Source organism: Asterias rubens, chromosome 14, assembly GCF_902459465.1.
Source record: "Asterias rubens chromosome 14, eAstRub1.3, whole genome shotgun sequence".
In the NCBI taxonomy this organism is placed as follows: Eukaryota; Metazoa; Echinodermata; class Asteroidea; order Forcipulatida; family Asteriidae; genus Asterias; species Asterias rubens.
This window is the reverse complement of record NC_047075.1, coordinates 4,628,205-4,652,663: the sequence shown is the minus strand read 5'-3', so window position 1 is coordinate 4,652,663 and position 24,459 is coordinate 4,628,205. Positions and strand designations below refer to the sequence as shown.

General features: G+C 39.3%; 2 protein-coding genes across 2 annotated transcripts; both read left to right on the top strand.

The window, feature by feature from the left end:
* The first annotated feature begins 3,649 nt into the window (after positions 1–3,649).
* LOC117299403 (ly-6/neurotoxin-like protein 1) lies at positions 3,650–11,685 on the top strand. The gene is made up of 4 exons (XM_033782944.1): positions 3,650–3,774; positions 9,323–9,396; positions 10,240–10,364; positions 11,210–11,685. The coding sequence occupies exons 1-4, from the start codon at positions 3,665–3,667 to the stop codon at positions 11,414–11,416; spliced, it is 516 nt and encodes a 171-aa protein (XP_033638835.1). The 5' UTR covers positions 3,650–3,664; the 3' UTR covers positions 11,417–11,685.
* Positions 11,686–14,589: 2,904 nt separating this feature from the next.
* On the top strand, positions 14,590–22,817 carry LOC117299622 (ly-6/neurotoxin-like protein 1). Its single transcript, XM_033783171.1, has 4 exons — positions 14,590–14,690; positions 16,119–16,192; positions 20,823–20,941; positions 22,486–22,817. Exons 2-4 carry the CDS (start codon positions 16,150–16,152, stop codon positions 22,693–22,695), a joined length of 372 nt encoding a protein of 123 aa, XP_033639062.1. The 5' UTR covers positions 14,590–14,690; positions 16,119–16,149; the 3' UTR covers positions 22,696–22,817.
* Positions 22,818–24,459: the final 1,642 nt, after the last annotated feature.

Here is a 24,459-nt window from a genome sequence, read left to right as displayed (position 1 = left end):
GTAGCTGCTAAGAAAAGCATGCTTTGTATAGGACTAGTAGGGCAACAGAATAATCACAGGGAGTGATCATGTTTTGGTTGATCAACCATGCATGAAATGCACAAACATCTGAACATGTTGTGTTGTGTATTTAACGCAGGTTAAAGAACCCTGTGCACCTTATCGAAAAGGAGAAGGGGTTCGCCCCGGTGTTCCTGGTTTGATTGGCTGCGATTGCGCAACGGGACCTCGTTAAACCTAACATTGTGCAATTTAACAGGAGTAGGTCACAAAAATCAAAATGTAGTCCGGCATACCTTGCAGGAAACACTGTATGTTAAAACACATTGAGCATCACTGAGCGACGATTATGCGCACTATATAAGAAGCCACTATAATTCTTTTTAAAGACAGTGGACACTATTGGTAATTGTCAAAGACCAGTCTTCTCACTTGGTGTATCTCAAAATATGCATAAAATAAAAAACCTGTGAAAATTGGAACTCAATTGGTCGTCGAAGTTGCGAGATAATAATGGAAGAAAAAACATTGAAGTTTCGCGCTTTCAGATGCTTGATTTCGGGACCTCAACATCTAAATCTGAGGTCTCGAAATCAAATTCGTGGAAAGTTACTTCTTTCTCGAAAACTACGTTACTTCAAAGGGAGCCGTTTTTCACAATGTTTTATACTATCAACAGCTCTCCATTGCTTGTTACCAAGTAAGGTTTTATGCTAATAATTATTTTGAGTAATTACCAATAGTGTCCACTGCCTTTAAACCGCTGTATCTTGTTTTACACTCCACTGGGCGTCAATGTCCAAGTAGATGCTTAGAAAAGCAGAGACAGTTTGTATAGAACCAGTAGAGCAACATAATATTCCCAGGGAGTAATCATGTTTTGGTTAATCAAATAAGCATGAAATAACAAACATCTGAAAATTGTGTATTGTGTGACGCAGGTTAAATAACCCTGTGCACCTTATCGAAAAAGAAAAGGGGTTCGCCCCGGTGTTCCTGGTTTGATTGGCTGCGATTGCGCAACGGGACCTCGTTAAACCTAACATTGTGCAATTTAACAGGAGTAGGTCTCAAAAATCAAAATTTAGTCCGGCATACCTTGCAGGAAACACTGTATGTTAAAACACATTGAGCATCACTGAGCGACGATTATGCGCACTATATAAGAAGCCACTATAATTCTTTTTAAAGACAGTGGACACTATTGGTAATTGTGAAAGACCAGTCTTCTCACTTGGTGTATCTCAAAATAATATGCACAAAATAATAAGCCTGTGAACATTTGAGCTCGATTGGTCGTCGGAGTTGCGAGATAACTATAAAAAAAAAGACACCCTTGTCACACGAAGTTGTGTGCTTTCAGATGCTTGATTTCGAGACCTCAAATTCTAAACTTGAGGTCTCGAAATCAAATTCGTGGAAAATAACTTCTTTCTCGGAAACTACGTTACTTCAAAGGGAGCCGTTTCTCACAATGTTTTATACCATCAACCTCTCTCCATTACTTGTCTCGATCTATATATTAAACCAAAGAAAAAGCCACAACAACAACAACAGCAACAACAACAACAACAACAACAACAACAACAACAACAACAACAACAACAACAACAACAACAACAACAACAACAACAACAACAACAGCATGAACAACACCAACAGCAGCAACAGCAACAACAACAACAACAACAGCAACAGCAACAACAACAATAACACTAACAACAACAGCAGCAGCAGCAGCAGAAGCAGCAGCAACAACAACAACAACAACAACAACAACAACAACAACACCAACATCAATCAACAGTAGCAGCAGCAACAGCAACACCAACAACAGCAGCAACAGCAACAACAACAACAACACCAACAGCAGCAGCAGCAGCAACAACAACAACAACAACAACACCAACAGCAGCAGCAACAACAGCAGCAACAGCAAAAACAACAACAACACCAACAGCAGCAGCAGCAGCAACAACAACAACAACAACAACACCAACAGCAGCAGCAACAACAACAGCAGCAGCAACAACAACAACAACAACAACAACACCAACAACAAAAACAACAGCACTGGTCAAATGCGGTGTTAGAACTGGGTCAAATCTAGATTGTTAGAGTTTGTGTTGCACACAGATACAAAACGTGCAATAAATGATCCGGCATTTAAGACCAACAACAGTAACACAATGAAATCTACTTTTTGGATTTTACGGTCTGTACTGCATTTGTAAATTTTTAACGTGCAAATTAACAATGTCGTACAACGTGCACGTACAAAATAACTTATATTGAGTCGTGTACGTACAGAAGAGCTTATCGTGTATTGCCAATGCCCGAACTCGGGTCGGTACTCACTGGTTTGTGGAATGGGCAATTTTTAAACTGATCTTTTTTATCTGATCAAAAGATCACGAATGGTAGGCAGTTTAGGGTAACAGTGTCTTAGAGTGTACTACTAACAAATATCAACAATGTGATTATGTAAGGGAAAACACTGTATCAAAAAATGATTTTGAGTCATAAAAAAAAAACGATCACAAAAAATCCTGAAAAATCAAAATAAGGAGCTGTATGACTTTCTCTGTGGTCTTCAGCATTTCTGTAATTTGACACCAGCAGGCATCTAGGCTTATGGGTCAGGGTTATCGGTCTTGGGGAAGTAGAAATCTGAGCACGTAGTGAAGAAAACAGTAAACCTGCGTGTTCCTAAGACCTGTTGTTTCATCACCGGTATTAGGGAAGTGGGATCCTGTTTAAACAGGATCCCAGTGAAACCGGTAAGTAGAAATCTGAGCACGTGGTGACGAAACCTGTTGTTACATCTTAAAGGCAGTGGACACTATTGGTGATTACTCAAAATAATCATAAAAAACCTTACTTGGTAACTAGTAATAGGGAGAGGTTGATAGTATAAAACACTGTGAGAAACGGCTCCTTCTGAAGTGATGTAGTTTTCGAGAAAGGAGTAATTTTCCACAAATTTGATTTCGAGACCTCAGATTTAGAACTTGAGGTCTCGAAATCAAGCATCTGAAAGCACACAACTTCGTGTGACAAGGGTGTTTTTTCTTTCATTAATATCTCGCAACCAATATTGAGCTCAGGTTTTCAAAGGTTTGTTATATGCATATGTTGAAATACACCAAGTGAGAAGACTGGTCTTTGACAATTACCGATAGCATTGTTTTAAACCTATAATAATAATAATAACTAGAGATTTATATTGCTTGATATCAAAAAAAAAAATGCTCCTTCGCGCATTACAACAAGAAGTTTTAAAACATTTTGAAAAAGTATTGACAACATACAGTATTGCTAAAAATCTACACACAAGCACAATTAAACAAAAGCAAGATTATAAAGAAAAAGTCTTCACTTTTCGCTTCTAAATATCAATGGATTGATAGGGCGCAGATATAAGACAATTATTTTCTCGGTTCAACCCAAAATCATTTAAACACAGTCAGTTGCCCTTGTGGTTTATACTTATGCCATTAATTTTAGATTTGATTACCAAACGTGCATACCTTCCCTTTAAACTTAACAAAGGCATTGCCTCCGCCCTTTTTTTTTCTTGTGTAAGTACACGTGGTTTCGTGTGCGATTTTCATTGGTTGATAGAGTGGTCACGTACGCGATTGCTAGCCAATGACACCACCATATGAACCGGGGCTCGGCCGCCCGAGTCGACATTCCTGCTCCGCCGTCGAACCTCTTCACATCACTCTCCTCGCCCTACTCGGTGTATCAGCGCATCTTTTCGTCAAATCGGTAAGCCAATAATTTTAACATTTGTTGTAGTGTTTTTAAAGGCAGTGGACACTATTGGTAATTGCCAAAGACTAAACTCCACAGTTGGTGTATCTCAACAGTTGCATAAAATAACTAACCTGTGAAAATTTGAGCTCAATCGGTCATCGAAGTTGCTTAAAACTTAAGTGGTCTTTGATTTTTAACATTCCCTACTCATGTACTGTGGACACTAAACTAAGATGGTTTCAATTTAGATTAATCCATCGGATCCTGGGCACTAATTCATTTTTGTTTAAAATCAAAAAGACTGACACTAATCTCTGTACATTCTGCAAAAAAGAAGAAGAGACCATTTTCCATCTTTTTTGTTCCTGCACCCATACTATTTCTTTTTGGTCCTCAGTGTTTTCATGGATAAAAGAACAGACTAATTTCTCCCTTGCAATGGATAACGAAGTCTTTCTTTTTGGTAATACCAAAAATAGCAATGTGGTTAACTTGATCCTGTTGATATGTAGATTTCATGTGTATACAATGAAAATGATCGGGAAACGCCCATCACTTTTAGTTTTAAAACGAGAGGTGAAAAAGTACTACTCAATGGAAAAATTTATGTTTTTTACTAATGGAGTAAACTTCAAGTTTTATCAGAAACGGGACTCATTTTTGATCTTAGGCCAAGGTTAACTTGCTTTTATTGTTAATGGTATTGTATATTGTATTTGTCATGTAAGAACTGTTTGTACGAATATTGAGACAAGAGACAGTGGAAAATAAATGAGAATCCCTCAAAAAAAAAAAAAATAATTGACTTCGACAATTCCCTAAAGTTTATATATGAAGATAAGTTATGTATTCCCGAGTATCCATAAAAACAATTTCGCCAGCTGAAGGCCTCTGCCATTTTAAAGAAAATTACCCCTTTTAATTTGATTTATGGTTTTGCTTATTGCTCTGATTCCCACGGGAAGGCGGGTCTCGAATGCCTGCAATAAGCACACCCATTTTGCTGCATGCTTGAGTAAATTATGACAAAACCTTTGTATTAGCTCGGTATAGAACTTTCTTTTGCAACGTCACAGCCCGAGTTTTGTGCCAACCCAGGTTGGAAAACTATGGAAATGCATATCAAAACAGATCGCTGCTGTTTGCAACATAAATAATACAAAAATATTCAAAAATTGTGTTGATTTTATTGAAAACAAAACAACTTATCATGAGAGGTTATTTAATTGAAAGCTTGGAGACAATGTTGAATTTGGTTTTTAAAAAAATCCAAATACGATTGAGTGTTTTACTAACAAATGGCCGACCATGCCAAATCAATTATTGATCGAGGTAGGCCCCCAAAAAGTGGGTATTTATGGGGAAGGGAAACGGCTAAAGACAAAAGATTATTAGCAAATTTCCTTCTTCATACCATGGGGTCTGAAGACGCCATTGGACGTGGAGTGAATTGTTCAATAAGACGGCCTTGTGATGGGAAGGCCTAAGGCACGGGATAGGCCAACCCTCTAGTGATACGTTTATGTAAGATAATTCACACACACAAAAAAGAAAAAGTCTTAGTATGGAAATATTGACTGCTATGACGGGCATAGATAAAATTATACGCGCAAGGTGATGTCAAAACCATGACTATGCCCAAAGCGAAGCTGAGGGCATAGCCATGGTTTTGACATTAACTGAAGGCATATAATTCTATCTGTCCCCCGATTATTAAGCAGTCAATATTTCTTTTATATACCGAATGAAGATTATGTAATCAACAACAGTCTATACATACCATATAGTTGTGTTAATTTCAGAGCGGACACGGTCAATTGACTGTGCCATGGGCATAGTCAATATTTATTTTATTTTTTTATTTTTTGTTGACTGTATGACTCCATTTTTAACCAATCAGATAAGAGGATTCTAAACATGAGGTATATAATCTAAAATATAAAATAAATCTTCTAATGAATTTATGTTGTAAATCGGATCGGATCACTAGCACAATTGTTTGTGGCACTAAATGGGCATCATTTTCAACTACTTCTGAGATACACCAAGTGAGAAAATTGGTCTTTGACAAATACTAATAGTGTCCAGTGCTTTTAAGATATATTTCACGTCAAAGTACTGTGTTACGGAAAAGACACAGGAACGGTGTTTGGTATCATTGCCATTTTGTAAATTATATCCATTATGTCAGATAAACAGATCCGGAAGTGTAGAGTTCTGCATTCCTTGAACGAATCTACACCACACTTTCTCTTTCTCCTTAAAGGCAGTGGACACTATTGGTAATTGTCAAAGACTAGCCTTCACAGTTGGTGTATCTCAACACATGCATACAATAACTAACCTGTGAAAATTTGAGCTCAATCGGTCATCGAACTTGCGAGATCATATTGAAAGAAAAAAACACCCTGGTCACTCGAAGTTGTGTGCGTTTAGATGGTTGATTTCGTGACCTCAAGTTCCAAATCGGAGGTCTCGAAATCAAGCTCGTGAAAAATTACTTCTTTCTCGAAAACTATGGCACTTCAGAGGGAGCCGTTTCTCAATGTTTTATACCATCAACATCTCCCCGTTACTCGTCACCAAGAAAGATTTTATGCTAATAATTATTTTGAGTAATTACCATTACCAATAGTGTCCACTGCCTTTAAAGACACAGGACACTATTGGTAACGAGTAATGGGGAGCTGATGATGGTATAAAACATTGTGAGAAACGGCTCCCTCTAAAGCAATGTAGTTTTCGAGAAAGAAGTAATTTCCACGAATTTGATTTCGAGACCTCTCATGCCTTTAACATAAGTTTGGCATTCTTGTAGAAACTTGAAACGAAAGCGACACTGTAAAGAGAAACTGAACTTAAGTAACAATACACCACAACATTTTGTTTTGTGAGCTTTTTAGCCCTATATTGTGTATTGTGGCATGTAGTGGCCGGGCGGTCAAGTTCACCGAACCCTAGCTCCGAAGTCTTACCGAAACCAAGCTCATGGCCCAAATTCATAGATCAGCTTAAAGGCAGTGGACAATATTGGTAATTACTCAAAATAATGATTAGCATAAAACCTTTCTTGGTGACAAGTAATGGGGAGAGGTTGATGGTATAAAACATTGTGAAAAATAGCTCCCTCTGAAGTGCCATAGTTTTCGAGAAAGAAGTAATTTTCGGCGAATTTGATTTCGAGACCTCAGATTTAGAACTTTGAAATCATCAACCATCTAAACGCACACAACTTCGTGTGACAAGGTTTTCTTTTCTTATTTCAATATTATCTCGCAACTTCGATGACCGATTAAGCTCAAATTTTCACAGGTTTGTTATTTTATTTTATGCATATGTGAAGGCTAGTCTTTGACAATTACCAATAGTGTCCACTGCCTTTAAGTACAAAAAGTAGCTATAATTTTATAAGCACAACAAAAATATGCCTACCAGAATAAGGCTACCAGCCAAATTACCATGTCACATGTAGTTCACGACGGAAGAGGAATGCAAGGCATATTTTTGTTGATCATTATATTCGAAATTTTACTGTAAAATATATTTATTGGTTTATTGGTTTATTTATTTAAACAAAAATGCCATCGCAGCATACCGCTGAATTGCGACATAATTTACAACAATTAAAAATATTACATGAGTTATTAAAAAGCTTTACAATAGAAAATACATAGACAAATATTTCTAAACATTATGCATTTGATAACAAACGGTTGTTTGAAATGCTGTTCATGGCAAACTCACCCTCCAAGGCAACGTGTCCCTTTGACATTCAAGCCTGTGGACACTATTGGTAATAATTGTCAAAGACCAGTCTTCTCACTTGCTGTATCTCAACATAATGCATATATCAAACCTGTGCAAATTTGAGCTCGACTGGTCGTCGGAGTTGCGAGAAGAAAGAAAAAAAACACCCTTGTCACACGAAGTTGTGTGCTTTCAGATGCTTGGTTTCGAGACCTCAAATTCTAAACTTGAGGTCTCGAAATCAAATTACTTATTTCTCGAAAAGTACTCCACTTCAGAGGGAGCCGTTTCTCACAATAATTTATACCATCAACCTCTCCCCATTACTCATTACCAAATAAAGGTTTATGCTAATAATTACTTTTAGTAAGTACCATTAGTGTCCACTACCTTTAAGGTTACAATAAATATTGAGCAATCGGGTAGGATTTGAGGTGCAATTTGAAGAGATCCGGGTCTTGTCTATGACCGGAAGGTTGTTTGCAAGAAGAGAGCTACTTCCCGGCAAAGGGTCAGTGCGCCGAAGGCAAAGGTTCGCCACAAGTTTTTGTTCTGTATGGCGGGGGGGGGGGGGGGGGGGTGGCTTAAGAAATGTTGGGAAGAGGATTTGGGGACCTTTTCGGAGTTCACGGTGGTAATCGGTTCGAGAATGTAACGAGTGGAGACCAGTGTCCAATTTCATATAGCTGCTTTAGCACAGAAAGTAGTTAAGCACAACAACGTTATGCTTAATACAAAATTGTTTTTTCTTACAAAACAATGAAAGATGTGCCCTCCCAGACCTAGCTGATAAAAAGAGCAAATAAGGTTACCAGCCAAAATACCATGTCACATGTACAATTTGTGACTGGTATCCTGCTCATTTCTGCTAAGCAGTAAATCATTAAGCAATATTTTTCTGCTTAAGCAGCTCTAACTTAACATTGGAGATAACAAAACAGATTAAGCATGTGAGGTGTAATTTTATAAGATCCGCGGGTTCGTATGAGAACAGAAGATGGCAGGAAGAGAGTTCCAAAGGCTGGGTGCGCTTAAAGGCAATGGTCCGCCATAAGTTGTTCTTTATTTTTTATTTTTTTTGAGGTTGGGAAGAGGATCCGATGGACCTTGTTGGAGTTCATGATTAATCCAGTTTGGAGATGATTGAGTTGTGGGGGGGGGGGGGGGGTACGGATAGCATTGGAAGTGAGGAGCAGGTGACTTTGTATTCAATACGTGCATTGACAGGAAGCCAGTGGAGTTTGTGTAGAATGGTAGACTTGATTCAAGTCCCTTGATCGTGTGCGCCCCCATCGTCAAAATGTAGTCTGTCCCGCACCGCAAGCAGAACAGGTTGGGGCCCGGAAAACAATTATTTTCTGTGACGCAGGCACGGGATTGGGACTTGAGTCAAGTCTAGTAGAATGGGGGTGATTAGCCCCGTGGTACAAACACTCTGGAAGCGGAAGTAGTCCAGCATATTGGCACTGTACATTGAGTTTATCTCCAGGGCCATAATTATTTCATAGAGCTGCTAACCACAGACAGTAATTTGCTAAGCATGAAATGTCTTCCTTGATAAAAAAAAAAACAAAGGACTCCGGGTCATCCCCAAGTGTCCTGCTTGTGGACTTGGGGCTGTCCCGAGATGCATGACGTCACTACGAAAGGGCGAGTGTGATCGTTCGTTCTCTTGTCAGGGGCTCACCCAAGTGAGTACCGCGGGGTCGACACAGGAAAGCTAGCTAATCGAACTCACCCTATAAAGTGTGTACTTATCATAAGTTTTGACAAACTGTTTTTATGTGTGTTTTTCTCCCCTGTACACTTACAGATTGATCGAAAGTGAACGTATAGGAATCAAGATGAAGGGACCAATGTACGCCATGCTTGTCTTGGGCCTTGTAGGTGAGTAGAAAACCAAGTGGGACGTTTCAATCGTCAAGCTTGTTTGACATGAGATTCTGTTCCCCGGAGGTTCTCCCCCCCCCCCCCCAAACCATGTACAAACTAACTTCGGACACTATGACTTTTGCTGTGTTTCTATTAAACCAGGTCGTTGGTTCAAATTCCCGCTCCATTGCGAAACAAATTTCGAGCCCTTCTTTAAGTAAACTGAATCCCTTTCTAAAGTATTGAACCTGATTTGAAAACCACCTTAGTATATTTTGTTTTCATCACAAAATGTAACACTAATATATGTTAAATTTGTATTGGGGACTAAAAAAAAATTCATTTTGGTTTTACCCAATATACACCGATGTGTGTTAGCCCTGTAAACTATTTTCCCAAGTAATCTGTGAACAAACTAACAGGCGTATTACTCGGTGGGATTCGTACCCACGGCCTTTGCAATTACTCAAAATAATTATTGCCATAAAACCTTTCTTGGTGACGAGTAACGAGGAGAGGTTGATGGTATAAAACATTGTGAGAAACGGCTCCCTCTGAAGTGCCATAGTTTTCGAGAAAGAAGTAATTTTCCACGAATTTGATTTCAAGACATCAGATTTAGAACTTGAGGTCTCAAAATCAACCATCTAAACGCACACAGCTTCGTGTGACAAGGGTTATTTTTCTTTCATTATTATCTCGCAGTTTCAATGACCGATTGGGCTCAAATTTTCATTTTTTGTTTTGGGCATATGTTGAGATACACCAAGTGTAAATGCTAGTCCTTGACAACTACCAATAGTGTCCACTGCCTTTAAGTAAATGGAAAAAAAAACAATGGTTTGCTGTCTTATACAGGCTGCTGCTTCGGGGCAAACCGTGAGTGTTATGAATGCACATACAGCAGTTTGCTGACGTCAGACTCCTCGTGTGAGGCACCTTCTGAATCTGCTATCAAGAGGACCTGCGACGGCACATGCATGGTAAGATTAATTTTTCTGTGGCCCTTTTCGAAACCACGGCTTCGGCTCGAAATTCGGCTCGGGCTAGATTGGTCCTGCGACTGTTTTGACACTTTGAGCGTGCTTTGCGTGTACGTGCTCACAGGGCTTTAGAAGACCTTAAGCCGTGTTTTCGAAAAGGGCCTGTTACACGTCAATGGGGAACTTGTTGACGTTAGGTGGCAGCAGACTCACCAGGTAAATTTATTGTTCTCTGTAAAGTGCACATGCTCAGTACTACGTAAGCAATGGAAATTAGCTGGTAAGTCTGCTGCCACCTAGCGTTCTAAAGTCTAATACGCCAGGTACACCAGCCTTTGACATACGTCAGTCCCATTCCGTAAGCACATTTGACCTCGCACGGAGATTTGCCTTTAAATCCTACGTACATGCATACACCTTAAACAAGACTACATGCATGTACAAAAAGATGAACATGGATATACAAACACTTTATGCACGCTGGGGGCAGACGACCACGAGTGCAGCAGACAAACGTCACCTCGGACCAATCAAACAGAGATATGAAAAGATTAATTCATCAAAAGAATGCACATTTTTTATCCAATGAATAACCAATCCAATTCAATCATTTGGACCTTTAAGACCAGTGCCATATAAAACTATTGAAGTCAATTATGGGACAGAACTCAAGGCAGTTCGACCATAGTTCAACAAAGAAAAGAAGTCATTCAATAATTATGTATAAGTGCTGTATTATACAACCTGGGAAGCGACATCCAGGGAATGGGTGCGTTCGATTAGCTTCCCTGGGTCGACCGGGTCAGCCCTTACATTATTCTTATTTTTCTTTCGCTCTTTCACAGAAAACTTACAGTGAAGTTGGTAGCCTCGTCACCATCACACGTTCGTGTACTTCTCAGTGCATTGCGCTTGACTGCGTCGAAGCGGGCGGTGCCAAGACTTGCTCTACATGCTGCGACACCGATCTGTGCAACGGCGCAGGCTCTGTGACCTTTAACCTCGTTGCTATGGTCAGCCTGATTGCCACCGTCTGGGGGCTGTCCAAATAAAATGGCTACCGTAACAATGGACGTCACCGTAAAGAGCTGATTAAGCAGGGAAAATAATATCAATTTTGTTTTTGGATTCCCGGGTAACACAAATATATTAATTTTTTGTTTTTTACCCATACACCGATGTGTGTTTTAGCACTGTATACTCAGTACTTTCCCGAGTCCTGCGCACAAAAATACCACAGGTTTATTACTCGGATGGGATTCGAACCCTCGACTCTTGCATTTCTAGAGCAATTTCTTACCAACTAGACTACTGCTCTAGAATTGCAAGGGTCTTGGGTTCGAATCCCACCCGAGTAATATGCATGTGATATTTTTTTCAGTGCAACACACATCGGTGTATGGGTAAAAACTAAAAAATGTATATTCTTTATCCTCGATGCAAATTAAACATCTATCAAAATATAGCTGTTCTTGTTTCTACACAACACTCGGGAAAGTACTGACAGTGCTAAACACACGTAAGGGTAAAACCAAAATTGATATTCTTTTATTCTCTATGCAAATTTAACATCAGGAATATAATATTTGACAACAACAAACAGGGAACAAGTCTCAAGCAGAGTTTGCACTGTATTTTGACTGATAACCCGTGGTTTTGTGCTTAACAGCCAGTTATGGACTTGACTCCAGTGATGCTACAGCAGGAGAATTTTTTGAGATTATTAATTTTACAAAATCACATCAAATTGAAAATCAAACAGTTTTGGGTTTAATGGGCACTAGTTAACCACGATGACTATTTTGTGACGTCATGGCTGCACGTTCTTTTGTTGTATAAATTTTAACTGTGCCCGTTAAATCTATGATTTTGATTTTATTGATGATAATAATGTATGACTTAAATTAGTTGAACAGCTGAGGAACGCTTTCACACATTTTTCAGCTTATTCGGTGAAATTTTCTTATTGAAAGACCATCTCAAAATAAGATTTAAAAAAAAAAATGACACAAACAGTGAGCTGAAATGTGAATAGCGTTCTGTATGAAGCTGATATTTTTGAATCGTTTTTGAAATAGTTGTTGATTACTTGTTTTGTAAATAGTTGCTCTTAAAGAAGAGATCTTTTCTTTTTTCTCGATTTTTTGTTTGTTTCTTCTTCTTCTTTATTATTCAATATTTGAAACCGCTGATATGCTTTCATCTATATTATTTGTGCTTGATGTGCATTTGGTCACATCTCATTGCACCCAATAACATTTTATTTTGTTTTCAAAATGATTATGCAATACTATCAAAATAAGAAAATAATAGAAAATATCACAATATTTGCTAAGAAAGAAAGAAAACAAAACAGGTGGTGTTTGAAGCTTTGCGTGGTGTGAAGGACAAGAATAAACTCTAAACAATAGTAAACCTGCAGGCACAACATGAAGACGAGCAGAGTATACAATTCGAAACGTCGATACTACACCGTCTTTTCTCTAAGCCCCAACTGCCTCAAAGGATAACTATAATACATGGTTGATCGCGCAATTTTACTTATACTTTGTTCTTACTTTTAAAAAAACCAGAAACGCCTATACATACAGTCAAAGTGTAGGAAGCCATTGACAATCAAGGGAAGTTTCAAATAAGGTTGTCTCGCTTTTTAAAAACTTAGCCGGGAAAAACACATATTATTTCATCTGAAATGTGCCTTAACTTTGTTAGTTCGTTTAAATATGTCTCGTTGAATGTCCACTTACAGACACTGGACACTATTGGTATTTCTAAACCTGAGGTCTCGAAATCAAATTCGTGTAAAATTACCTCGTTCTCGAAAACAATGTCATTACTCGTTGCCAAGTAAGGTTTTTTGCTTATAATTATTTTTGAGTAAAACACCAAAAGTGTCCAGTGCCTTTAAGGTTGTATTTTGTACTTTACTAATTTTTACAATTAAATGGACTGGGCCCAATTATATAGAGTTGCTTAAGCGGAAAACATAGCTTAACAATTGTCTGCTAATCAGAAATTAGCAGGATACCAATCACAAATAGACATGTGATATTATAGTTTGCTGGTTACCTAATTCGGGTAAGCAAAATTTTTTGTGCTAAGCTGTTTTTTGTCCTGAAGCAGCTCTACAAAACTTGGTTATGGTCGCAGCTGACTTTACCAGGTTAAATTCTAACATTTTACGTATAGTTCTGAACGTGCGCACATTAGAGAGAACAATGGATTTTACCTGGTAAGTCTGCTGCCACCTAGCGTCTCATAGGTCCCCAAAGGTTTCTACTATTGACAAACAAAATTATGCAGTCACTGATGCAAAATGTTTCGGTTTATCTTAAAATCTGACGAAATAAATGTACTGCGACTGCATTTTGACTCTTTGATTCCAGTGTGATATTATAATGAGTAAAAATTCAGATCAATATTAGTCATAAAATTGTTTAATATCCCCCCCCCCTCTTCTCCCACGTTATCCCGTCCGCAAGTGAAATCGCATAAGCCCAGTTAATTGAGGCATGGTGGACAAACTACTCTGAGATGGCACTATTTGGTTTTGGTGAAGTTGTCTGTAGACACCCAAACCAAGTGCACTTCTGTAGTGGCCAACATATCTCAAAAATGCGTATAATGCACAAGTCAACGGGCCTAAAAATCCCCTCCCTATCATGATTTCTTATAAACACAGACCAACATCCCCGCCCCCCCCCCACCATCCCCCCCCCCCCCCCCCCCAAAAGGAAAAAAACACGCTTATTTTCACTTGTTTACATTAAGAGAGTACGCATTTAATCCTGGGTAATAGGCAAATTAATTGCCAAAAGGTCGTCAATAGACCTTTGTAATGGAGTAAAATCAAGATGGCCACACCATGATAAAGAAATCAAGAGGGCCACACCGTAATAAAGATCTATAGCCCCCCCCCCCCCACACCGCCCCCCCCCCCCCCACACCGCCCCCCCCCCCCCCACAACGCCCCCCCCCCCCCCCCCCGGCTTAATCTTGACCTTGGCATTGCAACTCGGGCTTGGCAGCCATTAATTATTAAGAAAAAGAATGGGAAAATCTCTGTCTTCCTTTTTTCTTTTAAAGGACGGACACCAAACATGTTTTCGTTTGTAGGCCTTATGTAAATTTTACAAGGCCTGTGATTCACCTGGGTGAGTTCAGAAGTCACCTCTTGGGGTTGACGTCACAATCCGAGAGCGAGCTGCCGGACCCATGGCACAGTTAGAAGGAAATGTATTATTAGGGGGAAGGGTTGCAACAATTATTTTCACTTTGCAAAGCTTCGGAATACTTCCCTACATTTCGTATATAGGCCGTTATCAGGTGAGTTTTGTTTTATATTGATTATCATTCATCCAGAGGGTTTTTGTTTGATGGACTATGCTGGGGGCAATGGGTGAGTGGTAAATAGTTATAACAATATCGAAGTCTTATATCAAACAGCCGTCGATTTCACAAAGAGTTAGGACTCGTCTTATCTCGAGTTAAGACGAGTAACTCGTCTTAACTTAGGATTAGTCTTAATTAGTCTGCATGCTACAGTGCAGGGTTGGGACTCGTCCTAAGTCCTAAGATTAGTCTTAAGTTAGGAACAGTTTTTGTGAAATCGACGGCTGGTACCGTACTCAAGGCGCTGAGTAAATAAACGAGAATTATAAAACACCGAGAAAGACCGGCCTGCTATTGAGAAATTAACTATTTTCTCAAAAACTACATTTTAGTTCAAAGGGTTTCTCAAATCGATTTTACCATCAACAGCTCTTACCCAAGTAATAGTTGTATGCTAACAATTATTTGTAATAATAATTACCAATAGTGTCCCGTGCCTTCAATAAAACATTGTGAGAAACGGCTCCCTCTGAAATAGCATATGATTTAACGAAAGAGGTTCGAATTTCTCATTATAAAAGACTCATTGCCAGAAGTCTATTATTCCTATCTGAAAGTATACAAATTCGTCAAACAAGGGTGTTTTTTTATCTATTGTAATTTTTTCGCAACGACGATGACCGACTTAGCTCAAATTTTCACAGGCTTGTTATTTTATGCTTATGTTGGGATACACCAAGTGACCAAACAGTGCACCTTCCCTTATACACACTGAAAGAGCGCGATCTTAAAACCCCGCGTGCCAAATCCCTATCAGATTGCCCCTGTCCCTGGAAATACCCGGGAGGTTTTTTTTGTGGTGTGAAAAGATCGACAAAAAAGTCCCGGGAATTTTCCAGGAAATAACTTTAGTGTGAACAGGCCTTTAGAGTGTACCTTTAACTCTTAAAGAGTGACTCATAAGTTTTAAAGACACTGGACACTATTGGTAATTGTCAAAGACCAGTCTTCTCACTTGGTCTATCTCAACATATGCATAAAATAACCAACCTGTGAAAATTTGAGCTCAATCGGTCATCGAAGTTTCGAGATAATAATGAAAGATAAAACACCATGGTCACACGGAGTTGTGTGCTTTCAGATGCTTGATTTCGAGACCTCAAATTCCAAACTTGAGGTCTCGAAATCAAATTCGTGGAAAATTACTTCTTTCTCGAAAACTACTCAACTTCAGAGGGAGCCGTTTCTCACAATGTTTTATACCATCGATCTACCCATCACTCGTAATCAAGAAAGGTTTTATAATGATAATTATTTTGAGTGATTACCAATAGTGTCCACTGCCTTTAACTCTTTGTTATAACTCATAAGTTTTAACAAACTTTTTCTCTGTGATCTTTTCTCCTTGGACAATACTTTTAGATTGATCAAAAGTGAACGTAAAAATATCAAGATGAAAGGACCAATGTACGCTTTGCTTGTCTTGGGTCTTGTAGGTGAGTATTCTTACCATTATTATTCAGGGATAAGATCGTCCAGCCTTTGACTGAATTCAGACTTTTTTATGTCGGCCTGCTGAAGAAAACCAGGCAATATTTTGTTTCCACAAATAAAGAAATCCTGCTCATTGGTCTACTTCTCTAGTGCTTTGGATACTGTTTCCAAAAGCTCCTTGGAATTTATAACCCCACAAGTGTTACCACACAGTAGAAATGGCATCATTTCAACATACCTTTCCATACCCCAGACTTATGACTCTCACCCCTGCATATTATAGTTCACAGAACCAAGGAGGAAATAATAATTATGAAGTAACGTCGGTCCCGAGCTAACTCATCAGACTGATGTTTATATGCGGTTTCCTTGGCATTAAAGGGAATGTACATGTTTGGTAATATTGTCAAAGACCAGTGTCCTCACTTGGTGTATCCCATTAAAACCATAAAATAACAAGCATGTACAAATTTGGGCTCAATCGGTCATCGAAGTTGCGAGAAAATGACGAAAGAAAAAATACTTTGGGAGTTACACATGTCTTCATTTATATTATTTTATGAACTTCATACCGAACAACACAAGAAGCAAGCCAAGTTACATAATTTATTTAGGTGTAACCCATGAATATAGTTATGTTTTATTTGTGAAAGCGAGTAAAGCAAAGTCATGTCAAGGAGTCCGTTTCAGCGAGCATGAATATGCAGCGTGAGAAAGGCAGTCGTAAAATCTTTTGCTTAGCGCCAAAAGAGAGGATAATAAAATTACGTATAACACAATTCACGCTTGTACGAGTTGCTTAGCGCCATACAGGTTCAAGTTACTAATAACACAATGCACCACCATACCCATAAAATAATCACTTTGAAATGCCACTTTGGTGTTCACGCCCTACTCACCGCTAAATGGACATTCATAATCTTTTTCAAGCATTATTTGCATATTAAAAAATCTAAAAAATACCCTCAGACATGTCTGAGTTAATTTCGTATTTTTTGTCCCGTTTTTAAATTAGCAAATAATGCATTTAAAGGGCTGTGAATGTCCAAAGACAGTGGAAGTGGATTCATAACTGACAGGGGCACTAAAACATATTTCAAATCAGAAAGTATTTTTGTTTGGGGTGGTGGGGGGATGGGGGGGGGGGACTATGATGGGCATTGACAGTAAATTATGCTTTCTTGCGGGAAAAGTGCAAATCAGTAATGATATTTTGTTGGATGAGGAAGGGGGCTAACTATACTTGTGCATTGACAGTAATGATTATTTATTGCCGAGTACAGTGTGTGAACACAAAAGGACATACACAGGCAACTTTTATATTTTATTTGTCTATTTGTGAAGGGGGGGTACACCATTACGCTCGTATTATTTTGTCAGCATTAATACCAAATAAGTAAAATAGTAACATTATAAATGCACTTGAAAAATACAAGAATGGGTATAAGCGATTAATATTAATTGTATGGCGAGTAAGGTGATACAAATAAGATAATAACAAAAAACGGCTTTCTGACCATCCTGGAGTCCGTTTAGCTTCAACTGATATTTATTTAAGCGTTTCTCTTAGCAATAACACCATTGAGTCGCATAAAAAGTCAAGCGCAGCGATGTTTAGCGTCCATAGACTTGATTTCAAGTCTGAGGTGGCGGTTATTCCTCTACATGATGAGACATGAAAAACGCCCCCACAGATTAGCTATCATGGGCCAATCTAACAGTGGGGCTCTATTTGCGGCAATAATGTATTGGCTATCAAGTTGACTAAAAGTAACGATAGCAGGCTTGGATCAAGTCTACACGGTTCACCGTAGTAAAGTAAATAAGGAAATTAATTAAATTTCTTTTATATTTTGGTATCAAAGGTTAACCGTTTGCGTTCGTGTCCCAGAAATGAATGAGGTGGTTGAAAAGAATATCAACAGGTTATGTGTTGTTTGTGGACTCTAATGGCCTTTTCGTGTTGAAGAAAAAACATTTTACGCTAAGTTAGCACCCAAAATGCTACGGTGAACCGTGTGGTGAACCGTCAGACATGAACGCAACCCAAAAAGTTGGACAGGTACATTATTTTTGTGCGCAGCCGCAAGGCGGTCGTGCCAGGAATCGTCATTGTCGTCTCAGAGTGAAAGGCAATGACGTTTTGGACGGGCTACTTTGGGAGTTACACATGTCTTCATTTATATTATTTTATGAACTTCATACCGAACAACACAAGAAGCAAGCCAAGTTACATAATTTATTTAGGTTTAACCCATGAATATAGTTATGTTTTATTTGTGAAAGCGAGTAAAGCAAAGTCATGTCAAGACGTCCTTTTCAGCGAGCATGAATATGCAGTGTGAGAAAGGCAGTCGTAAAATCTTTTGCTTAGCGCCAAAGAGAGGACAATAAAATTACGTATAACACAATTCACGCTTGTACGAGTTGCTTAGCGCCATACAGGTTCAAGTTACTAATAACACAATGCACCACCATACCCATCAAATAATCACTTTGAAGTGTCATTTTGGTTTTCACGCCCTACTCACCGCTAAATGGACATTCATAATCTTTTTCAAGCATTATTTGCATATTAAAAAATCTAAAAAATACCCTCAGACAAAGCCGGCCAAAATGCTTGGGCCACCCTTTCCTAACGTTGTATACAACGATTCCCTGTGCACTTCCCATTCACATTCAAAACATTTTGTCCCCCGCCCCCCGCTCAATGTTGACTGTAACTCAGAACACAACTCAGAACACAATCAGCAATTGGAACCAACATTTACACTATCAACAACTCTCCATTGCTCGTCACCAAATAAGTTTTTATACCAAAATTATTTTGAGTAGTTACCAATAGTGTCCAGTGCCTTTACATAATATAATATTTCACTGAATACTACTAGCCTTACTAAAAAGGCGGTCGCATTATTCACTACGAAAAGACGCCGCTGTAAACCCACCCGTATAGACTGTGCTTAGCGTGTGTAATCATACCGCATGCGACCCAACCGTATACACTGCCACATCTCTCAACGCCCACTGTACGACTACTGTGTAAGTCATTACATCCGCACTCGTACCAATATCCGCATGCGGAGGCCGCCGGGGGACGTCGTTTCGTGCGATGTGGTTACCGGCGGTACACATTTTACGTACGTTGTTTGGGGGTGGGATTTTACAGCGGCGGTCTTTTTCGGATGGAATAATTCGACTGCTTTGAGGAGCAAGGCTACTGGATACTGGGGTGGATTTCACAAAGAGTTAGGACTAGTCTTATCTCGAGTTAGGACCAGTTACTCGTCCTAACTTAGGACTATCCATGCAATTTGTATATCTCCTAGGACTAGCCCTAAGTTAGGACTAGTCCTAACTCTTTGTGAAATCGACCCCGTCTTTTACCCAAACGTGTCCTGGGGTGGATTTCACAAAGGTAGTCCTAACTTAGGACTAGTCCTAGGCAATGCTAAGAGATAGGACCAGTAACTCATCCTAACTTAGGACCAGTCTTATCTCTTAGCATTGCCTAGGACTAGTCCTAAGTTAGGAATACCTTTGTGAAATCCACCCCTGCCAGTGCCCTTTCGCAGATTAATTGGGGTCATGGTATTATCACAAACATACATTGATACCTCACCATGCAATGTCTCAAATTCCCATTAAACATCATTATTATTAATATATATTTGGTTTACGGTAACCACCAGGTGTATTTATTTGTCAGGTAGAGTTTGTTCTTAGAGAACTGTCTTTCTACTACTACTACTACCGCGGAGTAGATTGTTCGGGCGTTCGGGAGACTTCTCAGTTCTGAAAATAACTGTCCTGCTTGTTCGGGCGGATGGTATAGAAAATAGGCTGGGACTACTACTTTAGCTTGTAGGATCGTAATTAACTGCACTACCGCAGAGTCGGTTCTTGAATTGGTCCCAACGTTTCGACTAGCTAGCTCTAATAATCGTCAGAAGACTGAAGAGGTAAGAGAGAAGTGGGCTTAAAGGCACTGGACACTATTGGTAATTACTCAAAATAATTATTGGCATAAAACCTTTCTTGGTAATGAGTAATGGCGACCGGTTGATGATATAAAATATTGTGAGAAACGGCTCCCTCTGAAGTGCCATAGTTTTCGAGAAAGAAGTAATTTTCCACGAATTTGATTTCGAGACCTCAGATTTAGAACTTGAGGTCTGGAAATCGACCATCTAAACGCACACAACTTCGTGTGACAAGGGTTATTTTTCTTTCACTATTATCTCGCAACTTCGATGATAGATTGAGCTCACATTTTCACAGGTTTGTTATTTTATGTGTTTTATGATGAAATACACCAACTGTGAAGGCTAGACAATTACCAATAGTGTCCAATGCCTTTAAATCCACCAGAACGCCCGAACAATCTACATGTATATCCCCACAGTAAGAGTATAAAGAAAGCCAGATCTCTAAGAACAAACTCTACTTGGCAAGGATACACACATGGTGTTACCGCAAACTATATATATATATAGAAGAAGGTCCGGATTGGATCGAAAGCTAAGGCCATCTACCCTATTCATTATATATATATATATATATATTGATTCATCACCATGCAATGCCTCAAATCCTATATTATTATTAATCATAATTCCTTGCATTCCATAGGCCTTACGTCATCTGTACGGTGTTATGAATGTGAGTACACGTCCACTAATGGTTTAAGCAACTCGTGTGAAGCTCCTGATGCGACTACACCGAAGGCGTCATGCGAGGGCGAGTGCCGGGTAAGAAGTAGTCTTGGTTCCAAGACCAATGGTGTTGCACGGTCATACACAACCAACGTTCCGATTATGCACGGCAAAAACTGTACACGCTTCTAATGAACGAACGCTAGCGGGCGCTCTGTTTCTCTGATTTCCGGATCTCACCATAGACCTTATCGCAAATACCAATGCGCAAGCGCAGACTGTTGAATGAGGTGCATTGTGGGATAGATATGGATCAAATTTGGATACCAGCAAGACCACAATGCACCTAATTCCAAGCTTTACGCGCGCGCCCCGGTATTTGCGAAAAGGTCTATGTCCTGTGCTCGAAACAGAGCGCCCGCTAGCGTTCGTTCATTACAAGCGTGTACAGTTTTTGCCGTGCATAATTGAACGTTGGTTGTGTGTGACCGCGCAAAACCAATGGTCTTGGAACCAAGACTAGGTAAGCAGTAGTCTTGAAGTCAAGACGGTAATTGTTAAAGACAGTGGACACTATTGGTAATTGGTAAAGGGGCTGGGATGGGCTAACAGATCATGCACGCTCATTGGTTTAATAATGCGCAGTCCCATCATGCATCACACTCACACTGCGCCATATTTCTATGCACTGCATACATGACGTACTTCCTGAACAAGAATCTGTGCAAGCTGATTAGCCCATCCCTGGGGCCGAGCAAAAGGTCACTTGAGATGGATTGCGTCAGGAATCACTAACATGCCCGTGACGTCACTGACCACCACCTTTGATGAAACGTGCACACGTGAAAGGCTATTGGGTGAAAGTTGTGTGCCACCTACAGATAAACCATCGCACGTACTAAGGGTGAAAAAACACCACTCTTTACATTTCGAGTTGTCCCTCATTTGGCTCTTTAAACAGCTACCTGAGCGGATTGTTTTCAACGGAAATGGTATTTTAACTTGTTTATAATGCACTTGTTCACCATTTTAATGTAATTTTGATATGTGTACACTTCTGAATTTTTCGTACATATCGATTAAAAAATCAGGCCCCAACCGAAAGGTTTTGAAAAACTTTAAACACTTCTGCCGTTGAGAGCGCACGTCAAAGGACAATTCTGCTGACGTCATCTCTGGGAGCTTGCTTTGTTATGCCTCCACGCTGCAACAAAGCGGCTTTACAAATTGGAGCTCCCAGGGATGACGTTTTGAGAGTGATTACGTAACAGGGCTTTTCGCAAACCTCTCAGAAAAGCCCTGGATAAGGGCATTCAAAATGATTGTTTTGTACACAATTGAAATCTTTTTATAGTCGTATGACTCGATTTCCCTATTCTTTGAAAACATTTTGAGTGAATTTCAGCAAAGTTTACGACTTGACATATTCGTTCAAGCAGGTCTTTAAGAAAGTGGTGACTATTTCAGTCGTTTCGAGGGGTTTCACTCCAGGACAGATGCAAACTTCAAAGAGTGGAAGACAACTTAAAAAAGAGTTGTCCCTCATTTATTATGGCTCTTCAAAGAGTGCCTTTTCACTCATTTTGCATTTAGAGAGTGCACAAATAATGACTGTCTCCTTTTTGTATTCTCTTTGACAGAAAGTATACACTGAAGGTGGCGGAATCGTGAGCATCACCCGTTCGTGTGAAGCGCCGTTTTGCTTCGACCACAAATGTCTTGAAAAGGACGGCGCCCGAATCTGCACCACATGCTGCATCCGTGATCTGTGCAACAGCGCATGCTCAGTGACCTTTAACCTCGTTGCTATGTTCGGCCTGATCGCCACTGCATGGGGCCTGTCCAAATAAAATGGCTACCGTAACAACGGACGTCACCATAAAGAGTTGGGGAAACTTTAAAGCCAGTGGACACTATTGGTAATTGTCAAAGACTAGCCTTCACAGTTGGTGTATCTCAACAAATGCATAAAATAACGAACCCTTAAAAATTTTAGCTCAATCGGTCATCGACCTTGCGAGATAATAATGAAAGAAAAAACACCCTTGTCACACGAAGTTGTGTGCGTTTTGATGGTTGATTTCGAGACCTCAAGTTCTAAACTTGAGGTCTTTAAATCAAATTCGTGGAAAATTACTTCTTTCTCGAAAACTATGGCACTTCAGAGGGAGCTGTTTCTCACAAGGTTTTATACCATCAACCTCTCCCAATAACTCGTCACCAAGAAAGGTTTTATGCTAATAATTATTTTGAGTAATTACCAATAGTGTCCAGTGCCTTTAAAGAGCTGCTTAAGCACAGAACTATAGCTAAGCACCGCAACAAAAGTATGGCTAAGAGTAACTATAAATATAAATATGAATAGTAAACTGATGGGTACAACCATGAGTCAAATCTCTCGATCACTGTCTGGTATGGCAACACCACGGTAGATGACCGAAAACGCCTCAATCGTGTAGTCGGCACTGCTGGCTTTATTATTGGTCGTGAGCTTCTTGCTTTGGATAAACTTTATGCCGCACGGGTTCTCAAGAATTCTAGATCTATTATTTCGGGTGAATTTCACCCTGCGAATGGTTTGTTTGAACTAATGAGAACAGGTGAGCGATATAGAGCGATCAGATCTGACTCCAACCGTACTCGCAATAGTTTTTCCCAGTGCAATAAGGTTACTTAATGATTAATACTCTTTTAATTTGTTTTAGGGGGGGTTGGTTTTTTAAACTGTAATTGTCTCTCTGCATCATGTGTGCATACTGTTTATTTGTCCTATGTGGTTTAAGGGTTTTCTGTATTTTTGTAATCGGGTAATTTTTGTAATTTTTTTGACTCGCAAGCCGAAGTGAATTTCACTGTATATGTATTTATATGTGTGACAATAAACCAATCGAATTGAATTGAACTGAGCCGTTATTCACAATGTTTTATTCTTATCAACCTCTCCCCATTACTCGTCACCAAGAATGGTGTTATGCCAAGAACTATTTTGAGTAATAGGAGCCTTTCCAACGCTAGGTGGCAGCAGACATACCGGGTAAATTTCCATTGTTTACGTAGTTCTGAACATAATTCTGAGAACAATGGATTTACCCGTTAAGTCTGCTGCCCTCTATCGTCCCAGAAAGTCTCCCATTACCAATAGTGTCAACTGCCTGTTTTTTAGATATCGTCGATAGTCAAATCTTTTGAATTTAATATTTTGTAGGTTACTTGTATTGTACATTGTACATTCAATCTACAGTATACAGGATTAAAACCATACAAAACACTCTTGTACATTCTCTGTTATTAAACATTAATTTGTATACACTCGCACACCTTAAAGCCATTTGGACCGTTTCGGTACAGAACAAAAAAAGTTCACAGATTTACAAATAACTTACAGGGTTTACAGAAGGTAGTGGTGAAATACTTCTCTTGAAATATTAGTCCATAAAATGCTTTACTTTTTGAGAAAACAGTAAAACAATATCAATTCTCAACGAGAATTACGGATTTATTTTAAACACATGTCATGACACGGCGAAATGCGCGGATACAAGAGTGGGTTTTCCCGTTATTTTCTACCGACTCCGAACACCGATTGAACCTAAATGTTCACAGGTTTGTTATTT

Excerpts from the sequence above, each read along its gene's own strand:
- LOC117299403 (XM_033782944.1), top strand. The coding sequence starts at position 3,665 with ATGAACCGGGGCTCGGCCGCCCGAGTCGACATTCCTGCTCCGCCGTCG. Across the intron at positions 3,775-9,322 it reads CGCATCTTTTCGTCAAATCG|ATTGATCGAAAGTGAACGTA; the intron begins GTAAGCCAATAA and ends GTACACTTACAG. Across the intron at positions 10,365-11,209 it reads CCTGCGACGGCACATGCATG|AAAACTTACAGTGAAGTTGG; the intron begins GTAAGATTAATT and ends GCTCTTTCACAG.
- LOC117299622 (XM_033783171.1), top strand. The coding sequence starts at position 16,150 with ATGAAAGGACCAATGTACGCTTTGCTTGTCTTGGGTCTTGTAG. Across the intron at positions 16,193-20,822 it reads GCTTGTCTTGGGTCTTGTAG|GCCTTACGTCATCTGTACGG; the intron begins GTGAGTATTCTT and ends TGCATTCCATAG. Across the intron at positions 20,942-22,485 it reads CATGCGAGGGCGAGTGCCGG|AAAGTATACACTGAAGGTGG; the intron begins GTAAGAAGTAGT and ends TCTCTTTGACAG.